Here is a 12,033-nt window from a genome sequence, read left to right on the forward strand (position 1 = left end):
AGATGGCTGGCGGCTAGAGCGCAGTTTTCTGTTCAGGCAAGCTGTCAGGTTTGGAGAGACCGAATATTTTAAGTCCTTCTGCTTCAGTGGTACTTATGTGTGATTTGGCCACACTGTTGAATGCTGCTTCTAATGACACTAATATTGCATGGATGGTGATGAGAGTGTCATGGCTTAAGTATGGTTGTTGTCATCATAAGGGTCTTGTCAAAGAAGGAATCTCATACAGGGCCGCCCCTCCCTAAACGCAGAACACGCACTATGCGTAGGGCCTCATCTTCCATGGGGGGCCACATTTTGCTTGGGGGGCCACATTTACGCATGTGCGCTTCAGTGTGGCACGCGTAGAGCACCAAATCAGCTCGAGGAAGGAGAGAAGAGACCTGTAATCGGACCACGCACGCGTCGCTGCAATGATTGTTAGCACTCGACATCTGACTGATCAGGGGGGTGCATCAGCCGGCACTTCTAGAGCTGTAGGTTGAAGATGAAGACGGTAGCCTGTCGACACGTCCAAAATACATCATGAGTCAGGAGCACGCAAGAGGAAGCTCAAGCTTTACTTGAAGGCGGATATGTTGTTGAAAGGATTTCATTTTTTCCCAGCGGCCCTGATTAACATTTATTGAACGTCTTGTTAACGCCTTATGCCTCTGATGAAAAAGAGTGGTAAAATGACTGTTTGATCCTGAATTAGTGTGTTTTTCTTAGGAATTTCTCCAGGAAATAATGATTTCATTCTTGTCGGGATTTATGTGGATACAACTAGGTGAACATTTTCGCTCACACACTCCCAAAAGAGGGACATTTTGGTTGCAGCTCGAGCCTTGCATAGACCTTTCTCCACAGAATGCCATTTTTAAGCTCTGTTGCATCATCCTTATTGTTTTTCATGAGAGCTATACGTGTAAGAAGCAAGCACCAGGTGAATGTATGTGTGATTTAATAATGTAATTTGCTATCAGCAGTATTGAAAAAAGGTTAATAATCAATCAAAGTTAGTTTAAATACTTACATGGTCAAAATGTAAATCACATGAAATAATCACATTATGCTTATCATCAGGGTGAATGACATTGAGAGCACGAGATAAAACAGCTGCAAAGTTTTAATTTCCAAATTTTACTACAGACACACTTTCATGCAGACATTCAAATCAACCAGAAAATACAAAATAACATGAAACACAGTATTAGACAAGAGAGCAGCACACACTAAAGTCTCCGATGGCCAGACAATTTCATGAACGCCTCGAAAACTGGTTTTCATAGGAGATACAAAACACATTATTTCTATCTCTTCTTATTTAATTTAATTGTTTTCCTCTTAAAAGTTTAAAGCAAGGCTTGTTGGGAAATAGGCTTGTTCCGGTTCGGTATCAAATAGTTCATCAGAACTTGAATGGACCAATCACAAACTGACTGGATCGCCTATTCACATTTAATAGGAATTTAGGCCTATTCTTCACTATGTAAAGTGGAACCAAATCCGTTGCTACGTTTTCTTGCAACATGCTTCTACAGTACTGTACATCCTCTGCTTCAGCTGCCGTTAAAGAGGAGCATTCGTGGTGCTAGCTTGATGCCCTCCGGCAGCCCCCGGGGAACCATGATGCAGCACCAGTGTCCCTATGTGACTGCAAGGGTTGTTAGCAGACAAATATGGCAGACTTAATAAAACGCACTGAAAATGACAGTCACATAGCAACAACAGTGCAGTTTTATCGAAGTTAACGTTTTAAAGTTTTATCCGCCAAATTCTAAAAAGTTGAACTCTTGTTTTTTTTGTTTTGTTTTTTAGAGAGGGATCAGTGACTTAAACGTATAATAATGTAATTTTGACCTCTCATATGTCGAAAAATGTTCCCCTATAACTCTATGTGTGATAATATTTGGTTGAATTTATCAGTGCATGCTGATGTGGGATCAGGTGCTTTCACCCATTCTTATATACTTAATTTTGGATATTTAACCGTTGGATGGTCGATGGTGGTTTGAGTTCCGGGCAGACTTGATGAAGTTGAGCTGTTAGATCGGAAACAACTGCATCTCCATGGTGATATAGCAATTACTGTGCGTGAGTCCTTGTGTTTGTGAATGCGCAAGTGGGGGAGTTGGGGCTAACAACAATATCAGATTTTCATTACATGGCGCTCACTGCCAGAAAAAGTCACCATCATGACAATGTCACAATATCTATCGAAAATATGAATAGCAAATGATTAACGCACACAAATACAAGCGTAGAAACCAATACCATCAGCGATTTGATTAAGTGGGAATAACATGTGAAACTGGACAATGTGAAATAGCATCATATGTGCATTACTAGCAAATTCTTTTCAATATCCCTGAGATGACACAAGATTCCTGCTATTTTCAGCCTACCCACAATACCTCAACACTGCTTAGTTCATCAATCCATTAGGTAGCAAAAGGAGTCCTAGAAGTGTAATGGTAATGCAAAGAAATGACTGAACAGACAAAGACTTCGCAGCCGCTGGTTCCGAAATCTGGACAGTGTAGAAACAGGAGCCTACATTACCCACCTGATCCACAACCAGCAGCTCCACATCCGGTGAACAGCAAGATGCCTTGTAGGACACCAAAGTGCTGCTGTCATTGCCAGGAATCTGGCTGGTGTTCATGGTTCCGTTACCTTGTCTAAGGTTGATGCTGGCGATGCCTGTCCCGTTCACCCCATCAGTCACCTGAACGGAGAGCTCCCACATCGATAAGCTACAGTAATCAGTGCAGTTGGACTGCAGGCTGAGCAGCAGGCACTCTGGCTGATCAGTATCTGTCACCTATGAGGAGAGGAGAAAGTCCCATCAGTCAGACAAATCATAAAGCCATGAAGGTCAGTTTAGATCTGAAAATCCCTTTGGCGGACAGTTACCGGTTCAAGGACAGTGAAACTCAAGACAATGTAGTTGGATTCTGTGCCTGTGGTGTCCACAGCCTCTATGGTCAAGGTGACGAGAGTACTGGATATGGTGTTGGCAGGCACTGTGACCGTCACTGTGCCATTACTGCTACCTCCAGCATCCAGTGAAATGATTGATGGGAATTCGGTGTCAAAGCCTTGGTCATTGGTGACGTCAATTGTGAAGTTTTCTGCTGCACCACTGGTTGCCACAGAAAAGGGCACTGAAAGTGTTGTTCCTGGTGCTACAGTGCTGGCAAAGTCACCCTTAATATGAGGACAAACAGCATTAGTTTCCTAATAGAACAACGACAGGACTGCAACGCCTCTTGAAAGATTTTGACTTTACTTACAGCTGCAATGATCACGCTGGAAGCTCTGAAGCTGGTGGCTGACTGCCTTTGGAACATAGTTGATGCTCTGGAGGAACCAGAGTCCAAACCCTTTACAAGCACCACAAACTCCTGAGATGGGATGTTGTCAAACTGGACCATAAACTTCCCCCCACCCTCAGCATTCACCGTGCCAATAACCTTCCCTGCCCCGGATGATTCAACCAGGGTCACTTCTGTCACTGCGGCATTGTCACTCCCAATTACTGTCATCATCATGCTACCATTGACACCTTTGGGTAAAGACAAATCCCACTGAATGCCTTATTCTTTGTGATACTGTTTATCACATCATTTGTTTTATTTACCTGCTCTGGGACGATTGTCTACAGTGTCAAAGCCTCCAAGTGGACCCTCAGATACCTCCAAAAAGTCAAACAGGAAGTCAATGGGGCTGTCACCTGCAAGTAAAGGTTTCAAAGAAAACAAATCAACCAAACTATGCACACTCCAATGAAAAATAGAGCAGAGCCAAACCGTCACAGTACGTCCCCATCAGAAACCGCAACAGAACAAGGGTTAACCAAAACCAGCAGCAAGTGAGGGAGGCAAATATTCCCTCTCCAAAACACTCAGATCAGCATCCTTCTCAACAGGAATAATCCAACTATGACAGGACTCATCAGTTTTTAAAAATCCCTCACCCTACCATTTTTTTCCCTTTACTCCTCAGCAGCTCACTCAAAATGACTCTGTGACCCACTAACGTGTTGCAGCCACAGAACCACAGCTCTACCGAATATGTCGGCAACATAATGCCATCCCCCACATAGCCACTGAGACAAAACCTTGACAGAAAGTTGTTCCGATGACAAATATATGTTCTTACCTATGACTTTCAGAGTGTAGGGATTTGTTGATTCCATTCTGATCATCCACATTCCAGCTTGTGTTTTTGGCTTCACCGTCTGCAAGTTTCCTACTGACTGGGACACACTCACCGATTCACCTAAGATCAAACCCAACAAATAAATCAAAGTCAGTAAAAGTTCAAGAGTCACTTGTCGCAATCACTATCATCTTCATTTATTTTCAAGTGGCTTTGTAATGCTTTTCCTATGATTCGGGCCTCATGCGATTCAGGAAATTAGCACATCTTTTCCTCAACATTATGGTGCTGATGTTTAACTTGCAATGAAAGTTAAGTTGCTACAGTGTGACAACATTTAAAGATGAAGAGCTACCTGAGGGACTAATGACGCTAAAATCAACGGAGGTCCCAGTGATGTAAATTGTGAGGTTCTTTACTGTCTCGTCAACTACAAAAGTGAAGTTTTCTGCCTTCCCTGGGCTCCTTGCAATTTGCAGAAGAGTCACCTGGAGACAAAATGGAACTGTTGACATAACTTGAAGTTTTGACTTCAGGAAGTCTTCGATGTTGGCCAGTGAGAGAATTGTATCATACCAGCGAAGCGCTGGACGTCTCTAGTATGATGCTTATGGCTTCAGAGAGCTCTGCCTTTGAGACCTCAACAGCCTGACCTCCTGATATCCGAGCCAGTTCTCTGTAAAGCTCAGCATCCGATGATCCCATTCGGCTGGGTAGTTGTTGACTTTCATCACTCTGTCTTCCATGACGATCCCCAAATAATGATGTTACCATGAAATTTACCTGAAAAGAGACGAATGATAGTGTGAGCCAACACAGAGAGGACCTGGTCTTCATTATCACTTTATAATATTTACATTTACTAAGAAGATGTCTGACAAATTAAGTTCCATCCAGTCAATTTAAATAGCTTCGCAACATATTTTTTATTCCTACTGGAGAGAGCAGATCTGAGTTCAAAGCTCAAAATACCTTAAGATGCATTAATGCTTAGCATGCCATTGAAATTGAATCAAATTCAAATGGCAACAAGACTGTATCCATCTATGAACCCGTTTTTGCTGTGAGGTCAGCCTGGGCTAGATCTAATTAATGGGGGAGGACTTTAATGAAATAAAGTATAGGAAAGGTGACAACCCCGTCCGCCGTGTGATGAGGTGACTTCTGGTCATCAAACCCATACGACCTCATTTAAACACGCTACCTGACCAGAGGCTTTAAACACTGCATGAATGCATCTGTAAAATGAGGCTACACAACAGCACTGGGGGTATAATGAAGGATTTGGGTTTTTCCTGGTGGAACTTGAACTCCTTGGTCATGCTTGGGCTGCCTTAACTGTTGTTTTGTAGCTTATAAAATTGTATTTTATTGTTGGATGGACAAATAATTGATCTAATAATCTTTGCGTTTGTTCATTTTACATGGACTGAGACGAGCCACTGACCATTGACCTGGTCTGCTCTATGAGTGCGATCACTGTGCCTCTCAGGTGTGTGTCTTTTGCAGATGCGTCCGTGAAGAGAAATATCTCAGAGTTTGGAGGAGCACCAGTTAAAGCCAACTATTAGAAAAGGGGGGAGAAAGAAAAACACACACTCTGGTCTCATACTTTTGTATCTTCAAGTTTGAAAGAAAGAAAGTTGAAGTAGTCAGATAACCTTCACAGTACCTGAAGCCCTGAAAGGCTCATTTCTGGTAGATCACCACCTCCCGATGGAAAAAGTGAATAAATAGCTTTCCTGAACAGTTTGGCGTCTGTCGTCTTCATCAGAGGCCCAAAATCTTGGACAGGAAAAAAAGAGATTATTTCAGTCTTCACCTTTTGCTTATATTTGGTGCTTTAGGATGGAAAGGTACTATTATTTTTCATTTTGCTTATTTGATAAAGAATACAGATGCTTTATAGGTAAATGGACTCAATTTTTGGTTTAGGTTTAACAAGCAAGAAAATAAGATCAGGCGTGGGGCATTAAGATCCTACCGGGGTCACTGAAAGGTACCAGGATGTAAACGAATGGCTCATCCTCTGTTCCCAATCTATCGTTGATGATGGCATCAGTGACTTCTCTCACACTAGCCAAGTCGTCCCCCATGCTCCCGGTCGTGTCAATCACAAAACAAAGAGCTTTACCTTTCATGATTCCCATCATCCTGACAGAGGAAGAAAGAAAAGAGCGGAGGAAGTTCAAACAAATAGCCATTTCACTGGACATATTAGAAACACGCCCAGTGGGTTTCATACTGGAGAAATGATCTGTCACCAGCAGCCCCTCGAATGTCCTCCAGTAACTGACTGGTTGCCGCTATAGCCACCCTTGCTGCTTCAGGGTGGAGATGTCCATGTTTGGAGTCAAGCTGGTCTTTGTTGATTCCGCCTTTAGGCGAAATTAAACTTGTTGAATCCAATAGATCTCCATGACTGCATTTTCCTGCTCAGCAATGGAAACACCACACAAATATAATGGTTGTTACTGCACAAGCCTCAACATTGTAGCATCTTAGTGGCTGAGGGCTGAAGTATTTAATCACGCTGGCATTTGAAAAAGACGCGTTTGCTTGTGAAGGTGCGACAGAACTAAGAACATTGGCTCCTAAACCGTATGCTATTTCTACTGGCTTTTACATTTGAATAAGATGAAGCATTTACCATCTGGTTTAAATGGTGTGAAACCAAAATATCCTGAGGTGAGAATATTCTTCTTTAAGATGTCGTCCAAGATGTTGTCCTTGCAGTTATTGCCTTTACAGCTGCGACAGGTCGCCCTTTTAATATCTAGGGAAGTGAAAACAATGAAATTATTATTCTAGTTATATTACATGTCTCATCTGAAGGATGCCTTTTTTATGTTTTAATTTTATCCACAAGGGAATATTTTACCTGCGATGTTACCAATTTTTGCATTTTGTTTGATGAGGTTGGGGTTTGGGAATCTGTTTCCCAACTCTATCCAGTTACTGTGACTGTAGAAATCCTTGGAATTTAGAAGGAAAAAAAAACATGCTTACTATTCACAAGTTACATGAGTACGCACAGAAAGGTTAAGTAATTTATATAAAGGTTATGCACACATTTTCTCAATTTCTCTTGGGTTACCTACACATCAGCTGTCATTCCCTCTTCTATTCCTGGCAGACTTTTGACAGATATTCACTTAAACGGGCATACGCACAAAGAAATGACGGTGGTGGCTGCTACAAGTCTCCACTCCACACGCCTAAACTTACTCTACTCAACTATGGCTCCACCCCCGCTCTCCATATTCAGCCTGCAACTTCATATTTGTAATCAAGTTCCCTTGCATCTTGTACTATTCTGCTGGCCTCTGTGTGTCCAGCGCTCGGGTTCGCTAGATCAGCCTCCTATGACGAGGGGAAATAATAGAATTAAAACCTGTAAAGTGTGCAGGAGTTTTCCCAGTCTTTCTCTTGAGAACTTGAAGTTCTGAACCTTGTTGCTGGCCTTTACAGCTGACAATCCATCAGTGACGAGTGGTCTTCCTTGAAGAAAAAGTTCATTGTCAAAATGATAGTAAGACTTGTAGAAGTAGCGTAGATCAACCCGTCGATTCCTGCTTTGGATCAAGATGATCGTCTCTTCGAAACTCTTCAATGACTTTGACGCTTCACAGGCACCAGCAACTGACTCAGCAGTTAAAGGCTGGAGCTAAACACAAACAAGTGGTTAGTGCAGCATCAGAACACAATTATCAAGAATGCAGACACTGGTGATTTGAAACGTTAAATTGACTTCTTACGGGAAAGGTGAAGTCTCTTCCCTCAGCCAGGGCCAGGGCACGGCACACCTCCATGGTGGTCTTTAAAATGGCTCTCTTGGTGATTTCCTGATGAGTGAAGGATGTTCCTTCAAATATCCCAAACGCGTGAGCTCCAGTCTGCAGAAGCAGGAGCCATACCACAGCAAGGCCGGACATCACGGTACCTCTCCTGGACCCAGAAAGATAAAAAAAATATAATAATTAAAATAAATAAAAAACAGGCAATTCATTGGGTGGTCCCAACATCAGTCTTAAGAGGGACTAGCCAGCTGGTGGGCTAATTTTCATGGGTGCTCTGATTCTACCGCTGGAACCAGTCCTACCTTAGATGTCAAGATAGATACATGAAGATATGTGGAACTAAAGAAATAACTGCATTCAGAGGTAAATGAATGTATAAACAAGGAATACAAAAACATTACAGAGATGTCCTCTTTCATTCCTGAAATTTATTTAGGGCTTTTTTTTGTATTTCATTTTCTTCTCCTGGATTCTTTTTAACGGTGTGCTTGTGTCGTGTTTTGTTCTCCGTAATCTCTGAAGTCATCAGGTACAAAAGTCATTAGTCCAGCAGAGTTGTATGACAGGCAGGTGGTGAAGAGGGCAAATTGTGTTTTTACAAAGATGATTCTCACCCTCTTCATCAGGGGTTTCAGTCGCTCCCCTCTGTTAAGCCCAACACATACAAACATTCATACCTTCCCCCAGTCACCTCCCTCGTGACTTCTAGCCCCACATATTTATTTATTTATGCTGGTTTTGTATTACACTGTGGTTAATGTTGTTCTTATGTAAGATTTGATTCAGTTGTAAATTTTTAAATTCAAATGTTTACTTATGGAGATGGCAGAACGGCTGCTGCCACTGCTGTTTTCGTTGCATTGACTGGCACAAGAGCGTGCCTCCGTGTGTGTGTGTGTGTTTTCTACTGCAGCTTTGACATTCTTTTGATGCTGTTGAACCTGTTCTGGTATCTGTTACCATAATGCCACAATTTGCCATTTCAGGAATAAAAAGTTTCCCTTGACTAGACGATCATCGTTGTAATTTAATCCTACCGAGCTGCACTCAGCTTGAACTCCCCGTCTTGTCCTTGTGTGAAGCAACTTGAGGGCTTCCACACAAAAAACAAGCCGCTAGAGAAAAGCCAATGGCAGCATTCATAAACACCTGTAAGTACCTTTTTTACGATGAGGTGTTTCATCTCGTTTTTCTTAAATTCATCAATAGCGGCTGAATGGGAAGTGGCAGGGATGAGAATCCGCACCTCCAAGAGCTGGTAGAAGTGGCTGGGGAGAGGGGCGTCTGGGCTTCCTTGCTGTGGCTGCTGCCCCCGTGACCTTGGACCCAGATAAGCGAAGGACGATGACGACAACGACGATGGTATCAATAGCAGTCTCTTATCAGTCCGTTTCCAGTAAACTATTATAGTATAGCATTGCCATAACTCATATCTATTCAAATCGCTGACCTGTTTACTAGATTTAATAATTTACATCAGGCTGGCCCTTAGATATGCTGCTATAGCCTTAGACTGCCGGGGGATCTCCCATGGTGCACTGGGCTTCTCTCTCCTCCATGCTTTCCTCTCTGTCCTCCTGTATGTGTCATACATAAATCCTACTCATACATATTACTAACTCGCCTTCTTCTCCGGAGCCTTCGGGCTCCCCTCATCCCAGATCCCGGGTGCTGCTGGAGGAGGCTGCAGACCTGAAGAGGCTCAAGCTGCCACCCGTAGCTCCACCTGCTCACGTCCCCGTCTGTCCATCAGTCTCTTCCCTTTCTCTCTCTCTTTATCTCTGTCCCACTTTCCTTCTGTATATCTGTCTTCCTCCATTATCTGTCTTTGTCTCTGCCCTGCTCTCCTGCTCTCTTTCCCACCAACCGGTCAAAGCAGAAGGCCGTCCCCATTGAGCCTGGGTCTGCTCGACGTTCCTGCCTGTTAAAAGGAAGGTTTTCGTCGCTGCTGTTGCAGGATGTGCTTGCTCATGGAGAATTGTTGGGTGTAAATTCATTGAAGGAGCGTGGTACTGGACCTGCTCTACCTGTAAAGTGTCATGAGGTAACTGTTATTAACTGTGATTTGGCGCTATACAAATAAAATTGACTTGACTTGACATCAGTGTTTTTGGTTTAAAAATACAAAATTTACATACCAGTGGAGTGTTAGTATAGTGATTCCAACAAAAAGGTACTCGACCATTGTACTTGAGTAAATAGTTAAAGCCGTTTGAGTAATGTAGATAAATTTATTCATATATTTGCTTTAACTGTAGATTAATTTATTCATATATTTGCTTTAACTGTAGATTAATCCATACGTATATATTTGCTTAAACTGTAGATAAATTTATACATATAATTCACTTAAAATAGAGTGCAGGAAACACAGACCAGATTGTATAAGAGTGGACACAGGTGAAAAGGTCACAACAGGGAATAGCAGGAGTGTAGCTCGTGGCTAGCATCACTCCCTCAAGCTAATCAGGTCAGAACAGAGTCCACAGAATTTCTATGGTGGCATGAAGTGGTGGGAGTCAGAAGTAGATAAGAGCAAGGTCATGAATCAGGACAAGAGAGGTTTTTGTCCTCACAGATGCAACAAGAAGTCTACAATGGGAACAGACGGTGCTGGCACGCGGTCAGACAGAAGATTCTGCAAAATAACACGAAGATCAAAAATACCCACTTGCACACAGAAGCGATCACATAAGCACCTCCTTGTAACACATGAACCTGGAGAGACAGTTAGATCGTTGGACTTCTTGCCCCAACGCCAGGGACGACGCATCTGCGTATGCTGACTCCAGGATAGGGGAAGACGATCTCCAGAGCTCTGTATTCTTTCCTGTTAATCTGAATAAATTCTTTTGAACTAACTAAAAGGTGTCCTCTCCAGATTTTGAACTGCGTAAAATAGACTCTGTGGGTCCTTCTGATTGATTAATGATGACTTGTTGAAAAAATTCCTCCAGTAAACATGCGCACGAAGGCAGAAGCATCTACACGTAGCAGAGCCACACGTCGCACTGGTAAAGCACAGACGTACGAAGTCTACCAACCACATCCTTTACAAAGCGAAGAGGACTTACCTGAAGTGTCGCATATTTCACATCTGCAAGCCTCAAATACTGCAGCTCCCCTCACTCAGTACTAATACCCCGAAAAATTTGTCATTCACACAGGATGGTGATCCTTGTTTTTATACAGTACAAGTTTACACCTATGAAGATGCACACCAAAAGTAAAACAAGAAAAAAAAAATACACAAAATACCAAAATGTGAATACTTTTACCTTCTGCGAAACAGAATTACTCTGATAAAGATCAGCAGTTGAAGTCGTCCCCTACTCTCTACGCTTTGGAAACAATTCTTCTTATACCCTCATTGCGGGGGAGGAGTTATGTTTCATTACCTGTGGGTTTAGTTTCATTTGTCTTTTTCTTACCTGTTGTGAAGACAACAAAGAGACTTAAGGTGACAGCAGCTAATCCCAACGCATTGTGATAAAAAAAAAAAGATTAACAAAGCTTTTATGTGGAAAATCACACACCTTTAAATCTTTGACTGATGAATTGGTCTGAACAAGGTACTTTGGTCCACGCAGTGTCAGAAAAATAATACCCCTTACGTGTTCCTTCTGTTTAGTTCACATTTATTTAATAATTCACAAAACTCAGAATCAATGTGATTTCTTTTTCTGTTGGTGCACACACAACTAAGAATATTCTGAATGGAAGACACTGATTTGTTTGTAATTCCATCCATCCTTTTTCTACCGCTTATCATGTTAAGGGACACACAGGGGGGCTGGAGCCTATCCTATCCCAGAAGCCTTCAAGCGAGAGGCGGGGTTCACCCTGGACAGGTCACCAGTCCACTGCAGGGCCAAAACCTAAAAACAGACAACCATTCACACTCACAGCCACACCTACGGTCAGTTTAGAGTACTGCGACCCGTCCAGGGTGAACCCCGCCTCCAGCTCGGCTCCAGCAAAAGCCTTAGGTCTTTTGTACTTCCTTCATATCTTGGAGTGGCCCTCTGAAGAGGATGATTGACCAGTTAGATGGGAGCCCAGGTGTGGCACATTATGAATGCAACCA

The 12,033-nt window shown here is 42.6% G+C and overlaps 1 protein-coding gene across 2 annotated transcripts; it reads right to left on the reverse strand.

Moving 5' to 3' along the window:
* Positions 1-1,122: 1,122 nt before the first annotated feature.
* Positions 1,123-11,310, reverse strand: LOC147248618 (von Willebrand factor A domain-containing protein 7-like). Of its 2 annotated transcripts, XM_086225844.1 has the most exons (16): positions 11,225-11,310; positions 7,905-8,094; positions 7,541-7,813; positions 7,028-7,121; positions 6,797-6,922; positions 6,392-6,578; positions 6,131-6,300; positions 5,819-5,931; positions 5,594-5,710; positions 4,723-4,929; positions 4,502-4,634; positions 4,147-4,266; positions 3,626-3,718; positions 3,279-3,550; positions 2,899-3,192; positions 1,124-2,806 (listed from the first exon to the last, which is right to left on the reverse strand). In XM_086225844.1, the coding sequence occupies exons 2-16, from the start codon at positions 8,079-8,081 to the stop codon at positions 2,408-2,410; spliced, it is 2,775 nt and encodes a 924-aa protein (XP_086081970.1). In that variant the 5' UTR covers positions 8,082-8,094; positions 11,225-11,310; the 3' UTR covers positions 1,124-2,407. The 2 variants fall into 2 exon arrangements, with proteins under 2 accessions (XP_086081971.1, XP_086081970.1); XM_086225845.1 differs by lacking the exon at positions 11,225-11,310 and having other exon boundaries at positions 1,123-2,806.
* Positions 11,311-12,033: the final 723 nt, after the last annotated feature.

The sequence above is a fragment of the Aulostomus chinensis genome, chromosome 15 (genome assembly GCF_037954235.1).
Source record: "Aulostomus chinensis isolate RoL2024-O1b breed Wild chromosome 15, RoL_Achi_v1.0, whole genome shotgun sequence".
NCBI lineage: Eukaryota > Metazoa > Chordata > Actinopteri > Syngnathiformes > Aulostomidae > Aulostomus > Aulostomus chinensis.